This window comes from Ictidomys tridecemlineatus, chromosome X (assembly GCF_052094955.1).
Source record: "Ictidomys tridecemlineatus isolate mIctTri1 chromosome X, mIctTri1.hap1, whole genome shotgun sequence".
NCBI lineage: Eukaryota > Metazoa > Chordata > Mammalia > Rodentia > Sciuridae > Ictidomys > Ictidomys tridecemlineatus.
Genome location: NC_135493.1, coordinates 33522349 through 33543083, shown reverse-complemented (window position 1 = coordinate 33543083; position 20735 = coordinate 33522349). Strand labels below are relative to the sequence as shown.

The 20735-nt window shown below is 37.7% G+C and overlaps 1 protein-coding gene across 3 annotated transcripts in view; it reads left to right on the top strand.

Annotated features, from left to right (window-relative positions):
* The window catches only part of Pls3 (plastin 3), an 89028-nt gene extending 76553 nt beyond the window's left edge, over positions 1-12475 (top strand). For 2 of the 3 annotated variants that reach the window (XM_021725189.3, XM_021725190.3), the window contains exons 9-17: positions 1865-1891; positions 2124-2219; positions 3926-4121; positions 4997-5075; positions 6586-6700; positions 7025-7158; positions 7865-7988; positions 8198-8322; positions 11235-12475. In XM_021725189.3, coding sequence (XP_021580864.1) covers positions 1865-1891; positions 2124-2219; positions 3926-4121; positions 4997-5075; positions 6586-6700; positions 7025-7158; positions 7865-7988; positions 8198-8322; positions 11235-11367 — 1029 coding nt within the window. In that variant the 3' untranslated portion in view covers positions 11368-12475. The remainder of the gene's footprint in view (positions 1-1864; positions 1892-2123; positions 2220-3925; positions 4122-4996; positions 5076-6585; positions 6701-7024; positions 7159-7864; positions 7989-8197; positions 8323-11234) is intronic. The other variant, XM_005323330.4, reaches the window with a different exon arrangement.
* The last annotated feature ends 8260 nt before the right edge of the window (positions 12476-20735 follow it).

Sequence of the window (20735 nt, the reverse complement as noted above, 5' to 3'; positions counted from 1 at the left end):
TGTGTAGGTTATATGCAAGTAATACACTATTTTATATACGGGGCTTAAGCATCTCAGATTTTGGTGTCCAGGGGAGGAAGGTGCCCTAAAACCAATCCCCTGTGATACCAGGAGACAGCAGGTGCTCTGTTTTATCAACTGACTCAACTCTTGAAACTCCAGATGAACAGACCCAAGGAACAAACTTGAAGATCTTCGTCAGATGTCACTGAAACACTGACAGGGCTATGAAAGCAATACCCTGTGTTCGTATCAGTTTGTTCAGTGGTGAAAGGAAGCAGTGGAATACTAGCTCTACTGATTAGCAAAAGGATACCCAAATTATTAGACAGATGACCCTTTCCCCTCTTTTAACTTATACAAATATCTGGCCAGATATATAGATGTGTTCCTGAAAACCATTTGTATATGGATCCATGGTCTAGGACGTATTTTAAATGTACAAGAGGAAATTTTTTTCAATGAAGCCTGCTTTGAATTTTTTGAAATACAAATAGTTATTTGGTAATATAAAAACTAACTTCCACTTTATCTATATTCAAGTTCAAATTGTCCACTGTAAAACTCCTTTCAGAGTAGTAAATACAGACTCTTCTGGATCTACTCTACCAGTTCTTCTCAAACGCATAGGATTAAATTATAAATTGTTTATGTACATTTAGTAAGTAATTAGAAATAAAAGCACTTTTGCAACTGGAATGCACTGTTCCTTAAGAGGTAAATCCTCTGTCTACAAATGATAGAATCTGGATTGACATTTCATGAATTGCTTTGAAATGGCTTTCACTCATTGATTATCCCCATTCTTAAGAGTCTTTTATGATGCTGAATTTTAAATTTACTTACATGGCTGGTTTAAGATGCAACTTTTGCCAGGCATGATAGCATATGCCTATAATTCCAGAGACTTGAAAAGCTGAGACAGTAGGATTGAAAGGTTGAGGCCAGCTTCAGCAACGCAGCAAGACCCTGTCTCAAAATGAAAAAAATAAGGGCTGGGGATATATTGCAGTGGTACAGCACTACTAAGTTCAGTCACCAGTACTACAAAGAAGAAGAAGAAGAAGAAGAAGAAGAAGAAGAATACAGCTTTCTTGGCAGCTACGAGAGATTCATATCTGGCAGATCTGGGGTTGGAACCAGTCACCCACATACTGAGCAACTTCCCCAGGGGATTAGGATGTACACAGTCTATAGAGGAAACACTCCTTTATAGCCTGTCTGGATATTCAAGACCCAATAATAGAAAACTGTCACAGCTAGACAGGTAGTCTTCAGATATGACAGAATTAAGGAATATTGAACTCAAGTTCTTGTCCTTTAGTATTTCAGAGAGGCAGAATTTTACCTGACATGTGTGTTAAGAAACTTAGAATTTGCACTAGTACAGTGGTTTCCAAGATGTGTTCTATAGAGTTTCCACACAGCCTAATTCACCCATCCCACCCCCAAGATGAACAACTTCATTTTGTTTTATGTAGTCAAAAGATAAGAATCTAGGAGCTTAAAACAAAGAGAGAAATTTGGGGATGGGAGCATAGCTCAATGGTAGAACATTTAACTCTTGCCTGGCATGTGTGAGGCCCTGGGTTTAATCCCAGCACCTAAAAAAATAAAAGAGAGAGAGAAAGAAGCTTGTTTATTTAAGTATACTCCAAATCTAAAGAGGTAAATGTTATTTTGCTAACTAAAGGGTTTCTCATTTAAATTTATAATTAAACATTGTTAACATAGCAGATCTCTTCGCCATACATTATGGTATATATTGTGCCTTATAATGATATAACTTGTTTATCTTCTCTTTCCCTATGCTTCCTGGATCTCTGCTCTACTACTTTTTTCCATGCTTATTTTAATTATCCAGCTTGTTGACTTCAGTAATTCAGTGAAGGTACAGAAATATTTATTAGCATTATTGTATCAGTGATTTCAGTAAATTTTAAAGTCATGTCAAAATCCAGTTCGTCCATATTCAAGACAGACCAGATAGATTTAAGGCCAGATAGGTGGATTTTTCCTGGGGAAAAGATCAGTTAAATAAGAAGATAGACTATAAGGCCCAAGCCTTATATTATTCACTCTTTATAATTGTGATCTCACTGACATTTTCAATTCATTTGTAGGATTCCAAAGCCTATTTCCATCTTCTCAATCAAATTGCGCCAAAAGGACAAAAGGAAGGTGAACCACGGATAGATATTAACATGTCAGGTTTCAATGTAAGTATAGGTGCTCTTTTGAATTCTACAGCCTTACAATATTGTTGTCTATTTCTTACAAGAATACACAACCAATGTAATTCTATATCACGTATAACCAGAAGAATGAGAAGTTATACTGTATATATGTGTAATATGTCAAAATAAATTCTACGATCATGTATAACTAATCAGAAGAAAATTGTTAAAAGAAAGAAAAACTAGAACCAGACAGTAGTTGAAGTAATAAAAACAGATTTTTTTAAAAAAGAATTTTTATAACTGCATGTAATAATGTTGGCAATTTTAAGCATTATTTTTTTTAAGTGTTACTGTATGTATAACTCAGGGGGAAAACTAGCTTTGATTGATTTTGCTCATTTATTGGTGAGTTCCATAATTATTTATTCATTTATACGAATGAAATATTCAAAGCAAGTATATAAAAATAAGCACTAGAGACTAGTCTCTTTCAAGTATTTTGGATTATAACTACAGTAATAGATTTAATGACTACATATTCATATATACATCTGTAATATTTCTTTGTTGAGTAATATGAATACATTCACAAAATCCTGATTCATGAAACCCAATTTGGGGAATCACTGTCAGGGACCATGTTTCCTGGTTATGTCACCAATTTGCTCAATGATCTTGGGCAAGTTTTGTCCTAAAATTGGATCTCACTTTGCCCACCCATGAAGGAATGGACTAGACTATTTGGTCCCAACATTTTAGAATTTTGTGTTTTTCTGTACCCTTTAGAAGCAGAATGTGCATTCTACTAATTAACAAAATCCACATATGTGCCCTATTATGCAGCAGAACCAAGTAGATTACATTGACCAAACTCTTTGACTCTACCTTTACCAGAACTGAATTTATAACTGACCTATATGCTTATATTTTTGTGTGTGTGTAAAATATAAAACTCTTCGGCTCAGGTCACTCTTGGTAGGGAGAAGGGATTAAGGGAGCTGTCAGGGATGGCTGATCTGATGGACTCATGGCTTGGGTAAATGGTGCCAGTATACTGATTCTGATACAGCCCTTCTCCAGCCAATCCTTCCTGACTGATCTTCCTAAAACACTTTTCTTTGTGTATTCCCAGCTCAGAATCCTATAAGGATTCCCCCACTGACTCTAGAGTTCAGTCTAAATGCCCTGCTTAGCATTTAAGGTCCTACACAATCATGTTCCATTTCTCCTCACCTGTGATATTCCCTTAGGGTTGTACCCCAGAGACTGTCTCCCCACCACCATCCAGGTGCCTCAGTCTTCTCCAAACACTCATTTTAACCTCTGATTCTCTGCTCTTCTTTTCCCCTTGTTTTTCAGTGTCCTTCATTTTTTTAAGCAGTGTACCTTCCTTTGGACCTAATTTTAAAATGTGAACACTTTTAATGTTTTCTTTGTCTTCCTTTTTAAAAATTCTTATTTAGGTTTTTTCATAATGCATTTTGGCATGAGAGATGTTATCCCCATTGAGTTAAACCTACTCAGTAGTTAAAACATCATCTGGCGCCACCTAGTGTGTTTTAGAGGTACTGCATATCCTGCAGAGCCCTCCCCCAGCTTTTTTTGCATTCAAGACAATTTTATAATAAGTACCATGTGTTAGCTAAAAGAAAGTACAATTGTATACTCAGCCTATGATTGTAGGGAATTTTTCATTATTTTTAGTATAGTCTTTTATAAAATGTCTTCTTATTCTACTTCGACAGGAAACAGATGATTTGAAGAGAGCTGAGAGTATGCTTCAACAAGCAGATAAATTAGGTTGCAGACAGTTTGTTACCCCTGCTGATGTTGTCAGTGGAAACCCCAAACTGAACTTAGCCTTTGTGGCTAACCTGTTTAATAAATACCCAGCACTAACTAAGCCAGAGAACCAGGATATTGACTGGACTCTATTAGAAGGTAACTAATTGTTTCTCAAATGCTAATGTGTGGACTATAGAGTAGAAGCAGAGAGGCCACAGTGATATCATATTCCTAACCTAAAAAGTTTCTTTATTCACTTTGCTTTAGCAAGAATATGGTAGAAGTAGACACAATGCTGAGTAAAAACTGGCAATTGCTAAAAAAGATGAATACAAGTGATCTCTTACAATAAAGTTCTGGACTTTAAATAAATCAGCCAAGTGCAGTGATGCACGCCCATAATCCCAGCTACTTGGGAGGCTGAAGCAAAAGATTACAAGTTCAAGGGTAGCCTCGGCAATTTAATGAGGATCCATTTCAAAAGAAAAAATAAAAAAGACTAGGATGTAGCTCTCTGGTAAAGCTCCCCTGGGTTCAATACTCAATGCCAAAATAAATATAAATAAGTAAATATATATGCATATATATATACATGTATATATAATATCAGTTACTTTGATACATACAGATTTGAGGTGATATTGGAGAATGATTAGAGGGAAAGGAGATTATATATATGAAGTTCATAAACCTTTATGGGGCTGGGGTGTAATTTGATTGGAGAGTGCTAACCTAGCATGCTAAAGGTCCTGGGTTTAATTTCCAGCACCTCAAAAAAAAAAAAAGAGTAAAAGCTTATAAACCTAATTTGCTTAACTGTTTATTACATGGTCGTTCATTAATTTTAAAATAAATTCAACAAAAATTTTTAAAAAGCACGAATCTAGAACGAATATTTAGAAAGAATGCTTAGAAATTAGAAAATCATAGATATGAATAAAGCAAATAAAATAAAGTAATACATGAGTTGATACTAAATGCATATACAAGAAGTTTAATGAATAACTAAATTTTTAAAATATTCTTAATAGGAGAAACTCGTGAAGAAAGAACCTTCCGTAACTGGATGAACTCTCTTGGTGTTAATCCCCACGTAAACCATCTCTATGCGTAAGCCATCCCACTGCTATTATAAACAGTAATGAACATCGTGGATGGATGCTACATAAATATTGACTGCCCTAATGATTTTTCTAAATGTTCATTTGTAGCAATTATTTCTATTGGAAAATGTTGAATGGTGGTTTGCATCATTTTCCAAACTTGCAAAAGTCTGAATTCTTTTTTTTTTATTGGTTGTTCACAACATTACAAAGCTCTTGACATATCATATTTCATACATTAGATTGAAGTGGGTTATGAACTCCCAATTTTACCCCAAATGCGGATTGCGGAATCACGTCGGTTACACATCCACAATTTTACATAATGCCCTATTAGTAATTGTTGTATTCTGCTACCTTTCCTATCCCCTACTATCCCCCCTCCCCCTCCCTCACATCTTCTCTCTCTACCCCATCTACTGTAATTCATTTCTCTCCTTGTTTACTTTCCCATTCCCCCTCACAACCTCTTATATGTAATTTTGTATAGCAATGAGGGTCTCCCTTCATTTCCATGCAATTTCCCTTTTCTCTCCCTTTCCCTCCCATCTCATGTCTCTGTTTAATGTTAATCTTTTCTTCCTGCTCTTCCTCCCTGCTCTGTTCATAGTTGCTCTCATTATATCAAAGAAGACATTTGGTATTTGTTTTTTAGTGATTGGCTAGCTTCACTAAGCATGCTCTAGTGCCATCCATTTCCCTGCAAATTCCATGATTTTGTCATTTTTTAGGGCTGTGTAATATTCCATGGTGTATAAATGCCACTTTTTTTATCCATTCATCTATTGAAGGGCATCTGGGTTGGTTCCACAGTCTAGCTATTGTGAATTGTGCTGCTATGAACATCGATGTGGCAGTATCCCTGTAGCATGCTCTTTTAAGGTCTTCAGGGAATAGTCTGAGAAGGGCAATAGCAGGGTCAAATGGTGGTTCCATTCCCAGCTTTCCCAGGAATCTCCATACTGCTTTCCAAATTGGCTGCACCAATTTGCAGTCCCACCAGCAATGTACAAGTGTACCCTAAAAGTCTGAATTCTTTACATGATCATTAACTACAAGTGATAGAACCACATAAACATCTTTATGGTACCCTAGGAAACAAGTACTTTATTTTGAAACAGTCCAGGGAATGACTTTAGCAGAGCATCCATGATGCCTCAGGGCCTTTGGTTCGCTATTTCCTCAACCTGAAATATTATTTGCCCACATATAATGGCTCATACCTTTATTTTATTCTATGTACTGTAATGTTCTTCATCCACATATATTTCATGTCCTTACTATCTCATGCACCTAGCCTTTAGAATAGTGCCTTCTTCACAATAGACACTTAAGACATACTGTCAAGTGAATCCAATAGTCTTAGCTCTATTTTCAGCACAGATTGATAGAAAATATGAGTCTTAGGTATTATAGTTTTATATATCTTGTTTGTCTGTGGGAGTACTGTTTTTCAGGAAAGTAAAAGCTCAGCTCTCTGAAAACAATAATTAAATTATTATTTTTTAAATTGTTAGTGACCTGCAAGATGCCCTGGTAATCTTACAGCTATATGAACGAATTAAAGTTCCTGTGGACTGGAGTAAGGTTAATAAACCTCCATACCCAAAGCTTGGAGCCAACATGAAAAAGGTAGATAATTAAGTTGGTGCATGTCTTTGTTACAGACTGTTTTTATTCTCAGTGTGTTTATTTTGTTTCAAAAACTCCTCATTTTGGGGCTGGGGATATAGCTCAGTTGGTAGAGTGCTTGCCTCACATGCTCAAAGCCCTGGGTTCAATTCCCACCACCAAAAAGAAAAAAAAAACTTTCTGATCTTGAGCTTCTTGAGAATAGGAACTGCATCTTACTTGTTTTTGTGTGCAAATTGCACAACACACACACTCACAAATATGTATATGCAGATTAAACAAATGAAAACCATCAACCATTCATTTACATTTATATGTTTGCAGCTAGAAAATTGCAATTATGCTGTTGAATTAGGAAAGCATCCTGCTAAATTCTCCCTGGTTGGCATTGGAGGACAAGACTTGAATGATGGGAACCCAACCTTGACCTTGGCTTTAGTCTGGCAGCTGATGAGAAGGTATAGTATAGAATTTTTACTGTTTGAGCTTCACTGTAATACAGATCTGTGATTTAGCTCTTATTGGATTTTTAATAAGTAAAAATGCCAATGACTACACTTTTGAACTTCATTGTATTTAGTCTCTGAAATGAGTTAAGTCATGAATGTACGTTGGATGTTCGGTTGTTAGATTCTTCTTTGTAAATTAGGCAGCCGAACTGTGACACTTCCCTTTTCTTCATAGGAAACATGACATGTAGACTTAAGGCTCATTTAGTGGCAATAAATAAAAGTTGTCAGAGGGACTGAGAGTGTAGCTCAGTGGTAGACGCCACACACATGTGCATGAGGCCCTGGATTTGATCCCCATCATCAAAAAAATAAATGAACTCCTCAGAAAAAATATGAACATCCCCATGCATTCATTATGACTGGGTGCCAGCCAAAGCACAGCTTATTTTAAGTCATTCTCACTGTTAGAATAGTACAAAATGTGCCTGCATATTTAAGCCCCCTAGATCTTGTCCCCATCAATGCAACATGTAGATGAGTGGCAAGCCACTACTGCTTAAGATGTTTTCTCATATAATGTGAATCTCTTTCCATGAAACCTTGAGTCTTTCAAACCTAAAGAATACAAGAAAAAGGAAATAAAGCATCTTTCTCATGTTGCATTTTTCCTCATAAAGTACATTGTGACCTCTTTTTTTGCTGCTTCTTTTAGATATACCCTCAATGTCATGGAGGATCTTGGAGAGGGTCACAAAGCTAATGATGACATCATTGTGAACTGGGTGAACAGAACATTGAGTGAAGCTGGAAAATCAACTTCCATTCAGAGTTTTAAGGTCAGAATCCATATTTGACTATTAAATATTATATTTGCTAGATATTATCTATCATTTGGAAGGAAAACCTTTGTTTACTTTGTAAGAATTAATATTGAGCCAATGGAAAAATTCTTTTTAATTTGCTGAGCTTCACTTTAGGCACTTCATATAAGGAAGCACCTGTTAATTTGTACATGCTGAAAAGATTTGTTCTCCTTTTGTATTAGGACAAGACGATCAGCTCCAGTTTGGCAGTTGTGGATTTAATTGATGCTATCCAGCCAGGCTGCATAAACTATGATCTCGTTAAGAGTGGCAATCTAACAGAAGATGACAAGCACAATAATGCCAAGTAAGGGAGAGAGCATAATATTGTGGAAAGAACACAGGCTTTGCAACCCAGAAGATCTGAATTATAATTCAGGGTTCTGCGGCTTAAGATTAATATCACCTGAAGGAATCCTGTATTTTCTTTTTTTAAAGGTCTTAACATGATTTATTTATTTATTTAGGTATTGGGGATTGAACAAGAAGTTTCAAGTAATCATTAGTAGTCACTATGCAAAGTGTTACCTACTTTCTGTCTTTACATATTTGCCTATTTAGGACTCTGTTTTCTCTCCTGTCACTACATATCCTTTGACCAACATCTCCCCAAATACTGAGGCTTCTGATAACCACCATTCTACTCTGTCCTTTGAGACCAGCTTTTTAGAATCCATGATGACAATAGAATACTATTCAGTTACTAAAAAGGATGAAATCCTGTCATTTGCAACAGCATGGGTGAACTTGAAAATATTGTGCTAAGTGAAATAAGCCAGGCACTGAAAGACAAATACTGTATGCTCTCACTTTTTGAGTCTCAGATTCCTCATCAGAAAATGGGGGCACTAATACTTTATTTTACAGATTTCATAAAGATTAAATGAAAAGCCAGCCACAGTGGCACATGCCTATAATCCCAGCGGCTTGGGAGGGTGAGGCAGGAGGATCACAAGTTCAAAGCCAGCCTCAGAAATTTAGCAAGACCCCGTCTCTAAATAAATCATAAAAAAGGAATAGGGTGCTGGGGTTGTGGCTCAGTGGTAGAGTGCTTGCCTAGCATGTGTGAGGCACTGGGTTTGATCCTCAACACCACATAAAAATAAATAAAATAAAGGTATTGTGTTTATCGACAACTAAATAATATATTTTTTAAAAAAAGAAATGGAGATGTAGCTCAGTGGTTAAGTGCCTCTGGATTCAATCCCCAGTACCAAAAATAAAAAAGAAAGAAAAGGAAAGAAATGAAAAATAGATACAAGAACCTAGTATTGTGTCTGACCTTCAAGGTTCTCAAACTTTTGAGGAACTGGAGTTGCGGCTCCACGGTAGAGCTCTTGCCTCACGTGTTTGAGGCAATGGGTTTGATTCACGGCAACACATATAAATAAATGAATAAAGGCCCATCAACAACTAAAAAAAAAAAATTAAAAAGAACTCTTAAAGGGCCGGGGTTGTGGCTCAATGGTAGCGTGCTTGAGGAGCATGTGTGAGGCATCACGTTAAAAAAAATAAACAAAATGAAGATATTGTGTCCATCTACAACTAAAATATATATATATATATTTAAAAAAAAAAGAACTCTTGAAGCTAGGTACTATGGTGCAAATTTGTAATCCCAGCAGCGTGGGAGGCTGAGATAGGAGGATCTCAAGTTCAAAGCCAGCCTCAGCAACAACCAGGTGCTAAGCAACTTAGAGAAACCCTGTCTCTAACTAAAATACAAAAATAGGACTGGGGATGTAGCTCAATGGTCAAGTGCCCCTGGGTTCAATCCCCAGTACAAAAAAAAAAAAAAAAACCCATGGAATTGCTCTTTCCAGGAACTTGATTTTTAAGTATCTTTAAAGATTTTTTTTTGGAAATGCTTTCTGGATTAGCTGAGATGTGTTCCTGCAGATTTCCCTAACTAGACATGTCAGTTCTTTTGCCCTTTATTTTCTGCCCTTTCCAGGCCTTGATCCAGGCACTCTGTCCATACCTTGTAGATTCTCTCATCTCCCTTGAATATTTGGAAGTACTCACTGCACCTACCTAAGCAACTTGAATTTTTGCACCTGGCTTAAGTTTTTTCATTCCATGTCTCTCACATCTCAGGAGACAATCCATCACTACCTGTTCAATGAGAATATCAACATTGATTGTGCAAATCACATACATAATTTCTTTTTTTTCTTTTCGTTTTTCTTTTTGTATTGTACTGGGGGAATAACCTAGGTGTGCTTTACCACTGAGCTACATCCCCAGCTTTTTTATTTTTATTTATTTATTTTTAGGGGGGGTACCATGATTGAACTCAGGGGCACTCAACCACTGAGCCACATCCCCAGCTATAAAATACAAAAAATACAAATACAAATAAATAATAAAATACAAATAAAATTTTGTATTTTATTTAGAGACAGGGTCTCACTGAGTTGCTTAGAGCTTCGCTGTTGCTGAGGCTGGCTTTGAACTCTCAATTCTCATGTCTTGGCCTCCTGAGCCGCTGGGATTACAGGCATGCACCACCGTGCCCAGTTTATTTTTATTTTGAGGCTGGATCTTGCTAAATTGCTGAGCTTGGCCTCAAACTGTGAGCCACCATACCCAGCATGATTTCATTTTTATATGAAGTCAGTGCTATAAGCTTAATTCTCACTTCATATTAGAGGAAAGGAGTGGATAAATATTATCAGTCTGAAAATATTGCATAAAAACATGGTATAGGGCTGGGGATATAGCTCATTTGGTAGAATGCTTGCCTCACATGCACAAGGCCCTGGGTTCAATATCTAGCACTACTACAAAAAAAAAAAAAAAAAACTGGTATAGCCTAAAAGTGAACTCAAAGCCAAATGAAACAAACAAACAAAAAAATGTAATGATTCTGGTAGGCTCTTTCAGTGGGAGCTTTTTGTATCCCAGGTATGTGATTTTATGACAGGAAATATATCTCATATGGTGTCCTTGACAGACAAAAATTTGAATTTTGCTGGGCACAGTGGCACATGCCTGTAATCCCAGTGGCTCAGGAGGCTGAGACAGGAGGATCATGAGTTCAAAGCCAGCCTCAGCAAAAAAGAAAGGTGCTAAGCAACTCAGTGAGACCCTGTCTCTAAACAAAATACGAAATAGAGCTGGGGATGTGGCTCAGTAGTTGAGTGCCCCTGAGTTCCATCTCTGGTACCAAAAAGAAAAAAACAATTTATTCTTAATTTTTGTTTCCTCAATAAATAGGTATGCAGTGTCAATGGCTAGAAGAATTGGAGCCAGAGTATATGCTCTCCCTGAAGACCTGGTGGAAGTAAAGCCCAAGATGGTCATGACTGTGTTCGCATGTTTGATGGGCAGAGGGATGAAGAGAGTGTAAAATAACCAACCTAAGTAAAACCAACCTTGTTCCCTGGTGCATGATTAGCAAGTCAGCTATTTCCAGGTGAAGTGCTCATGGCTTAAGTAAGGTTCTTTGTCATTTAAAAGACTTAGTTTGATTAACAAGACTAGCTCATCCTGAGAGCCCTCAGTGGGAAGAGTTTTAATAAAAACAGCTCCTCTTTCCCACAGTCAAAGCTGGATTTGTCAGGCAGGCACATCTGAAATGTGCTCATAGCCAAACATTTTACTCTCTCCTCCTAGAATGCTGCCCTTGATGTTTTCCATTGCTGTGTGTTATTTCTCTCTATTGTATCATTTTCCCTCTTAGAATGCCATCTCTTGAGATTTGCTTAGATGATTGGATATGAATATTATTAGATGGTCATTTTGCTTTCCATCCACTATGTTAATTCTTATTCAAGAACTATGGTCAGAAAGTATTTGGATGTGAGAATCCTGTGCTTACTTTGTAGTAGTGAAAATTTGCCGAAGTAACTGGCTGTGCAGAATGTAATAGAAGCTTTTCTTATTCTTTTATTCTTAAAATCAGTATCTTTTTACAGTATTCTTTCTACATGATCCTTTTTTGTACATTTAAGAATATTTTGATTACATTCAACAAGACTGCTGATTTTGCTACTTTTTTAAAGGGGTCTTCAAGTAAGTAAAAAACATACATTATAGGTAGAGGAAAAATGTACACCAAAATTTCATCTTTCCTTTCACACTCAAAATGTAAACAAAAGAAATATTTTGTCTAAATCACTTAGTTCCACATATGCTTATTTGTTTGGAAACCTGTGTCATAAAACTCTCTCTTTAAATTTTTAAAATGCTGTTTGAGGAGAGAGTGCATTCAGAACTTAAATGGGATTCGGTAGGCCAACTATGCTAAGTGTACGATATATTTTTTAATTTTACACCTAAAACAAAAAGCTGTGGTCACTAAAAAGTAAGGTTATATATGTAGGATTTAATGTACTCTTGCTTTGTCAAGCTGTTTGCTATAGTTTTCAAGATCATTATGTTACTCTAACTCTGGAAAAAAAAACTGATGTAATCTGGTAGCAATGTAGTAGTTCAATAAAGGCATTTATATAATAGTCTGTTCTTCCAGATTCTGTCCCTTAGTAGTATGCCAATGTTTGACGGAGTTATTTTCCCTTTTCTGATATATTCTATAAAATAGTGTTGTTCACATTTCAGCTTTTGGAACTCTAAATTAGAGGTACTAAACTAAGACGACACTGAACAAATGGGATAAAGTGATTTTGTCCAACTTTCCAAAATTTCCTTGAACTAGGGTATAAGACAGTGGCATAACAATTAACCCAGCATGCAGTGAGGCCCTGGGTTCAATCCATACCACACACAAAAATAATTTTCTTTGTAATGGAGATTGAACCCAGGGGCACTTAACCACTGAATGACATTCCCCAGGCCTTTTTATTTTTTATTTTGAGAGAGGGTCTTGCTAAGTTGCTGAGGCTGGCCTCAAACTTGCAATCCTCCTGCCTCAGCCACCCAAGTAACTGGGATTACAGGTGTATCCACCATGTCCAACAAAAATTTTCTTATCCAATATCTTCTTTTTTCTTTCTTTCCCATCTCCCTTATCTTTTCAATGTGTTCTGATATGCAGACCCTGAAACAAGGTGGATCAGAATAGCCAGCGAAGAAAAATTATTTATGGCAGGTTTTCTCAACCATAACTTTATCACTATTGATATTTTGAGCTAGGTAATTCCAATTCAGAGGTGAGAGGAGAGACTATCTTCTACACTGTAGGAATATCCTTAGCCTCTATCTGTTGGTTGTCAGTAGCATACCCCCAGTTGTGGCAAACAAAAATATCTCCAGCCACAGCCTATTGTCCCCTGAAGCACAAAATAATATATATTTATGATCTGAAAGTGGAAAAGACTTTTCTAATATGGTACAAATCCCAAAGACACATAAGAATGATTACTTTGACAATTCTACATTCAGAGGGAAAAAAAAAACTCAAATTATAAATGACCAAGAGAAAAAAATCTTCTATAAGGAACTATGGCCCAATACTTTGAAATGTCTTTGAAACAAAATGAAAAAAGGTTTATTCCAGCTGGGTGTGGTAATTCATGCCTGTAATCTCAGCAACACAGGAGGCTGAGGTAGGAGGATCTCAAATTCAAGGCCAGCCTCAGCAATTTTGCAAGGCCCTGTCATAAATAAAGAGCAAAGTAGGTAAATTGCAGAGTTATCCAAGTTAAAGCAACCAATAACTACCTACTTCCCCCAACCCCATCCCATTCCGGGGAATTGATCCCGGGGGCACTTCAGCACTGATCTATATCCCAGCCCTTTTTTATGTTGAGGCAAAGTTATGCAAAGTTACCAAAGCTTGCCTTGAATTTGGGATCCTCCTGTCTCAGCCTCCCAAGTAGCTGGAATTATAGGCATGTGACACCACACTTGGCTGAACTATCCTTTAAAACAGACTTTATTCTTTAGTTTTAGATTCACAGTAAAACTCAACAGAAAGTGCAAAGATTTTCCATATAAACTTGCTCTCCCGCACATGCACAGCCTCCCCCACAATTAATATTTTGCATTGGAGTGGTACATTTGTTTTTTTTTTTTTTTTTTTTTTTTTTTTTTTTAATTTTAACATTTATTTATTTTTTCTTAATTCTCGGCGGACACAACATCATTGTTGGTATGTGGTGCTGCTGGGGATCGAACCCGGGCCGCACGCATGCTAGGCGAGCGCGCTACCGCTTGAGCCACATCCCCAGCCCCGGAGTGGTACATTTGTTACAATCAAATTTATATTGACACATAATCATTGCCACGAGTACATAGTATACTTGAGGATTCACTCTTTATTTTTAGTCATGCTAGGAATTATGTGGAAGGCCTCTTGCATGCTAGTCAAGATACTCCACACTGAGCTCTACCCCCAGCCCTCTTGGTGTTGTATATTTCATGGCTTTGGACAAATATACAATAGCATAGATCCACCATTATATAATACAAAATAGTTTTGTTGTAGAGACAGGTGAGGCAAGGCACCGAAGAGAGCAGGAAATAGTTTAATTTGGCTGCAGCCAGGTTCAGAGGGCACAGCTTTTGCTGTTATCAATCAATCCCCTTAACCCCAAGTTCAGGGAGTTTCAGAGTTTTATACCCAGCATGTAAGGAGAGGGGCTCAGAAGTTCACAGTCTGCAGAAGTTCACATAAAAGCAGCTTTTTTTTTTTTTCCCACTGTTCTGGGCAAGTTAACCCTTCAAGGACAACACCTGAGGAGGGGAGAGCTCCTCCACCCCCTTTTTTTCCTCGCCCCACCCCCCACTGCCAGCTGTTACCATGGAGCCCAATTGGTAACTTATCTTTAAAATGTAGACATCTAGTAAGGGGGTGTCCAGTGTGAGGTAGGTGGCGGTGACTTGGGACAAAGCAGCCCGCGCTGGAAAGAAACATCAATCAATGGAAATGCCTGTCAATCGGCAGAGCCTGGCCAATCCTGGAGTTCAGCCAGCTCCCCTGACCAACTCCAGCGGGACAAAGGACCCTAAAAATCCCCTTTCCTGTCCCAAGCCCTTCCTTTCCTGCCATGATCCCCATAAAATCCCAGTCCCATCAAGTTCCCACGCGGTTTCTCCTCAGACCCTTCTCCTGTCCACTCTGTGGGTCTGATTGATGATATCTCAATAAAGGCTTGTTCAGCCGCCCTTTTAAATCTGCCTCCTTTGGTCACTGCCCGCCTCGCCTGATCTGACATCCAGCACCTGGCCAGTGGCCAAGTAAAACAGGGCAACACAAAAATAGGAAGTTTAGGGGCTGGGGATGTGGCTCAAGCGGTAGCGCGCTCGCCTAGCATGCGTACGGCCCGGGTTCCTCAGCAGCACCACATACCAACAAAGATGTTGTGTCCGCTGAGAACTAAGAAAAAATAAATAAATGTTAAAATTCTCTCTCTCTGTCCCCCTCTCTCTCACTCTCTCTTTAAAAAAAAAAAAAATAGGAAGTTTATCTAAATTGAACTCTTTTGCAGATGCAAGACTCTTTTGCTACAGTCCCAAAATCAGCCATGGTGAAGATTTCTGGAGAAGCCCAGTTAAGACTTTTCTGTGGAGACAGGGGATGCCATTATAATTTCATTGCTCTAAAAATTCTCTATGCTCTGCCTATTCATCCTTCTTCCCAACCTACGGCAACCTTTACCATAGTAGGTTTTCTATTTTCCTTTATCCAGAATGTCATAGAATTGGAATCATATCCTATAAGCCTCTTCAGATTGGCTTCCACTTAGTAACAAGCATTTGTTTAATAAGAGAATCACTTTTTTGTTGTTGTTGAACACAATACCTTTATTTTATTTTTTTATGTGGTGCTGAGGATCAAACCCAGGGCATCACACATGCTAGGCCAGTGCCACAACCCCAGCCAAAGAATTGCTTTTTTAATGAAATTATTTTTTACTTGTCAGATTGACAAAAAATGGTATGGGTATACAAGCATCCCTAATACCACAGGTGGAAGGGTGATTAGGTTATAGTTTGTTGAAAGCAACTCGGTAATACTTATCAAACTAAAAACCAGTATATCCTTCAACTCTGCAGTCAACAAGTATAGCAATGTTTCTTGATAGATTTTGTATTATAATGAAGGATTAGTAAAATAAATTGTGGTCCATCTACACAATAGAGTATGTAGTTGTTTTAAGACTACTGTGGCTCCCTATATATTAACACAGGAAAATGTCCCTATATAATGACAACTTTTTTTTCTAGTACTGGGGATTGAACCCAGGAGGGTTTTATCACTGATCTACATACTAAGTCTTTTTATATTTTTGAGACAGGGTCTTGCTAAATTGCTGAGGCTATCCTATAACTTGCAATCATCCTGCCTTAGCCTCCTAAATCACTGGGATTACAGGTGTATGCCACTGCACACAGATCTTTTTTTTTTTTTTTTTTTGTAATGGTAGTACATACATGGGGGGAAAAAACTTGCCAGGCTTTCTGGCACATGCCTGTAAACCAGCTACTCAAGAGGTTGAGGAAAGAGGATTGCAAGTTTAAGGCCGCCACAGTAACTTAATAAGATCCTATCTTAAAATCAAAAGTAAAAAGGGATGGGGATGTCACTCAGTGGTAAAGTACCCCTGGTTTCAATCCCCATAGCAAAATTAAAAAAAAAAAAAAAAACTAGAACTGGGCTCAGTGGTGCATGATGTAATCCCAGTGACTCAGAAAGCTGATGCAGGAAGATCCTAAATTTAAGGCCAGCCTGGGCAACTTGGAGAGCCTAGTAAAAGGCTGTATTTTTTATTTTTTATTTTGAGACAGGGTCTCAAAATAAAAAAAAAAAAGACTGAGATCTTGCTCAGTGATGAAGTGGCCCTGATTAATCCCCCCAGTACCAAAAACTGAATGAATGAATGATAGAAATCCAGAGAAATGGGAGGGACTAGGCTCACTTTTTATAAAAACTCACTCTCAGAAACATTTAACTGGGGTCTCACAGGAGTAAGTACTTCATCCCTTCTGGGGACAAATGCCCCCAATGACCTTTTACTAGGCTCCAATTCTTAAAGGTCCCACCATCTCAATACTGCCACACTGGGGATCAACCTTCTAATACTTGGAACCCTTGGGGCACAAAACACAGCTAACATGTCCTATTTACATGTTGACTTTGAATTGTCAGGTGCCTGTATTATACTTTAAAACAAGATACTAGCTGGGCACAGTGGCACACACCTGTAATTCCAGTGGCTCCCAAGGCAGAAACAGGAAAATTTCAAACTCAAAGCCAGCCTCAGCAACTTAGGAGACCCCGCCTCAAAATAAAAAATAAAAAGGACTGGAGATGTAGCTCAGTGGTAAAGCACCCTATGTTAAATATCTCCAGTACCAAAAACAAAACTCAAACCATGTTGTCTTCAAATTGGGAAAGTTTTATTTATACCCTTTTAATCTATAACTTATGTAATAATATGGTCTCATCATTCCTGCATGTTAATGTTTGCATATCCTTTTACATTCTTTTATTTTCAAGTTGCCTAAGTCATGATGTTTGGAATAAGTTTACTATAGATTGCATATAGTTTAGTTATGATTTTTATCAACTAGCAATCTATATTTTAATTCTTACATTTAAACTTTATTTATATTAAAAGTACTTAATATGTTAAGACTTAAGTGTGCCACTTTGTCATTTCGTTTGTTTGCCCATTCTACTTTTTGTCTTTCTGTTTTCTTATCTTTTTGTAAAATCTACTTGGATACTTCTTAAAATTTCATTTTGATATATCAATAGTGTTCTTGCAGGGCTAGGGTTGTAGCTCAGTGGTAGAGCACTCGCGTAGCATGCACGAGGCACTGGGTTCGATCCTCAGCACCACATAAATATAAAATAAAGATATTGTGTCCACATAAAACTTAAGAATAAACATTTTTTTTAAAAAATAGTATTCTTGCATATAATTCATTTTACTAGGACTTGGTTAGAATATACATATGTAGTATATTATAGACTATAAAAAATATTTTACTACTTAAAGTAAGGTGTAAAAAACCTCAAGTCCATTTAGAACAATTCACACTATCTACTCTTCTTTGCTGCTATTTTTGCCTGGAATGGGACTCAAGGCCTAGTGTATGCTAAACACTTATCCTGCCATTGAGCTACAATCTCAGCCCCTTTTCCCTACCTTTTAAATGTAAAATGTCTTATGCAATTCTTCTGCATACCTTGAGCACTATATTAGATGACACTATTTTTTTCTTGATACTGGAGATTAATTCCAGGGATGCTTTATCATTGAGCTACATCCCTGGCCCCTTTTTTATTTATTTATTTTTTAGACAGAGTCTTGCTATATTGCTTAGGGCCTCAATAAGTTGCTGAGACTGGCTTTGACTTGTGATCTTTCTGCCTCAGTCACTGGGAACATAGGTTTGCATCACCACACCCACCTTTATAATTTTTGCTTCAACATTGAAATAGTATTTTTAAAATTAATGAGAAGCTTAATCTATTGTATTTACCACCACTACACTCATTCTATTGTTTTTTTCTTCCTTCCTGAGGTCCCACCACTCTTAGGTTACAGTTTCCTTTTTGGGTTTAAAGAACTTTAAACCATTAACATTAACCATTCTTTAAGAGTATGTCGAGCTGTGCACTGTGGTACTTGCTTGTAATCCCAGCTACTCAGAGTGAGGCGATGCCTGGGCAGTGGGGCATGCCTGTAATCCCTCCCACCTTGGGAGGCTGAGGTGGGAGAATCCTAAATTCAAAGCCAGTCTCAGCAACTCAGCGAGACCCTGTCTCTAAATAAAATACAAAAAAAAAAAGGCTGAGGATGTGGCTTAGTGGTTAAGCACCCCTGGGTTTAATCCACCATACAAAAAAAAAAAAAAAAAAGAGGCAAGAGGACTGCAAATTCAAGGTCAGCCTCAGCAATTTATCAAGACCCTGTCTCAAAACTGTCTGGTGGAGTGTGGCTCCATGGTAAAGAAACCTAAGTTCAATCCCCAATAGAGAGGGAAAAAATTGTGTGTGTGTGTGTGTGTGTGTGTGTGTGTGTGTGTGTGTGTGACATATAAATAGTATTACCATTTTTCCCTATCAGCCTAATACCAGTGATAAGAAGAAAATATCCCCTGACATATGGAGGTTGGCCTGGAAGTCACAGCTAAGCCATGTTCTCCTGGGAGCATAAACAATTTCATAGAACACCAATCTCCAACAAGGCCTTTCTGAGAATGAAGTGAGACAAAACACACAAATGTCCAATTCCATAGAAATGAACAAATATCTCCCTCTACTGACTAATAAGAGTAATTGCTACTGTTTTTGTTTCTCCGACCCCACCCCTAGCCTCTTTTTAAAAATCAATCGCTGTTTAGCCTCCATATAATCTAGCATGATTTTACAATGTTCATTGTAAGCAGTCTTTTTCTCTTGCAATTTTGTGGGTCAAACCTAGGGCCTCACATGCTAGGAAACACTAGCACTATGCTGTACCCCCAACTAATTTTAACTATGCATTCTCTTTACTTAACAACTTATACCTTGTCTCCTCTTAACAACTATTCTTGATTTTTTTCTGTTTTCCCAAATCCAGGCTCCAAATTGAGAATTATAAAACAATTAAGATATCTTTTATACCTAAGCTATCTTTGGTTTTCCTGAAATATCCATTAGGTGATAACAATGGACTATTTGTGTCCCATGTCCCCAAATTCATATATTGAAATCCCAACCTTCAATATGATGGTATTAGGAGGCAAAACCTTTAGGAGGTAATGAGGTCATGAGGTTGGAGCATTCATAAATGGAATCAGAGTCCTTATAAGAGACCCCAGAAAGTTTTCTCATCCTTTTTCTTCCCTATGAGGATACAAGAATGCAAAATCTGCTATCTGGAAGAGAGCCCTTGAAAGAAAAGTGACCACAACACTCGGAGCAACCAAAAGATCTTTATTGCAGCAGTGCAACAAAGAGAAAAGAAAGAAGGAGAGAGAGAGAGAAAAGGGAAGAGGAGAAATGAAGAGGGAGAGAGCAAGAGCGAGAGAGAGACGGAGAGCACGTGCAAAAAAGATAAAGAGTGAGAGAGAGCAAGAGAGAAGGGGGGGCTGGCAGGAGGGAGTTTTTATAGCCCAAATCTAATGGGGCCTCTGGGTCTGCAAGCTGCCTTGTTGGCCCAAGCGGGGGTTAAGTGTTCAGCCTTGAGCCGGGTTGAATGTTCAGATTTGAGGCAAACAGGTGATAAAGGACCAGATAGAGGGGAGTTTGAGTGCGTGGGCTATCTTGCAGCCAACATCTGTTCAGCCTGCCCTGCAGACAACACAGTTCAGCCTGCTCTGCACCCAACAGCCCTCACTACAACCAAACATGCTGGTACCCAGATCTCAGACTTCCATCCTCCAGAGCTGTGAGAAATAAATTTATGTTGTTTCTTAGCACCCAATATGGTACTCTGACTAAGGCAGTAATACAAAGATTTGCTTCTCAATTCAACAAAAGAAAGAATAATAAGAGTACATGTCCTCAACTTTTAATTAGTCAAAACTTTGACACCTTTTTGTCTGCCAAAACTTAATAATGATTGATGGTGATGATAATGAAAATAAACTTGAGAAAGAGTTTTACTACCTAAGTTAGTTATGCATGAAATATGATAGTTAACAGGGGTTCTTTACCATGGAGCTACGTCCCCAGTCCTTTTTATTTTGTATTTTAAGACAGAATCATGCTACGTTTTGGAGGCTGGCTTCAACCTGCTATCTTCTTGTTTCAGTCTCTTGAGTTGCTGGGATTATAAGCCTGCACCACCATGCCTGGCTTTTCTTCTTCTTCTTCTT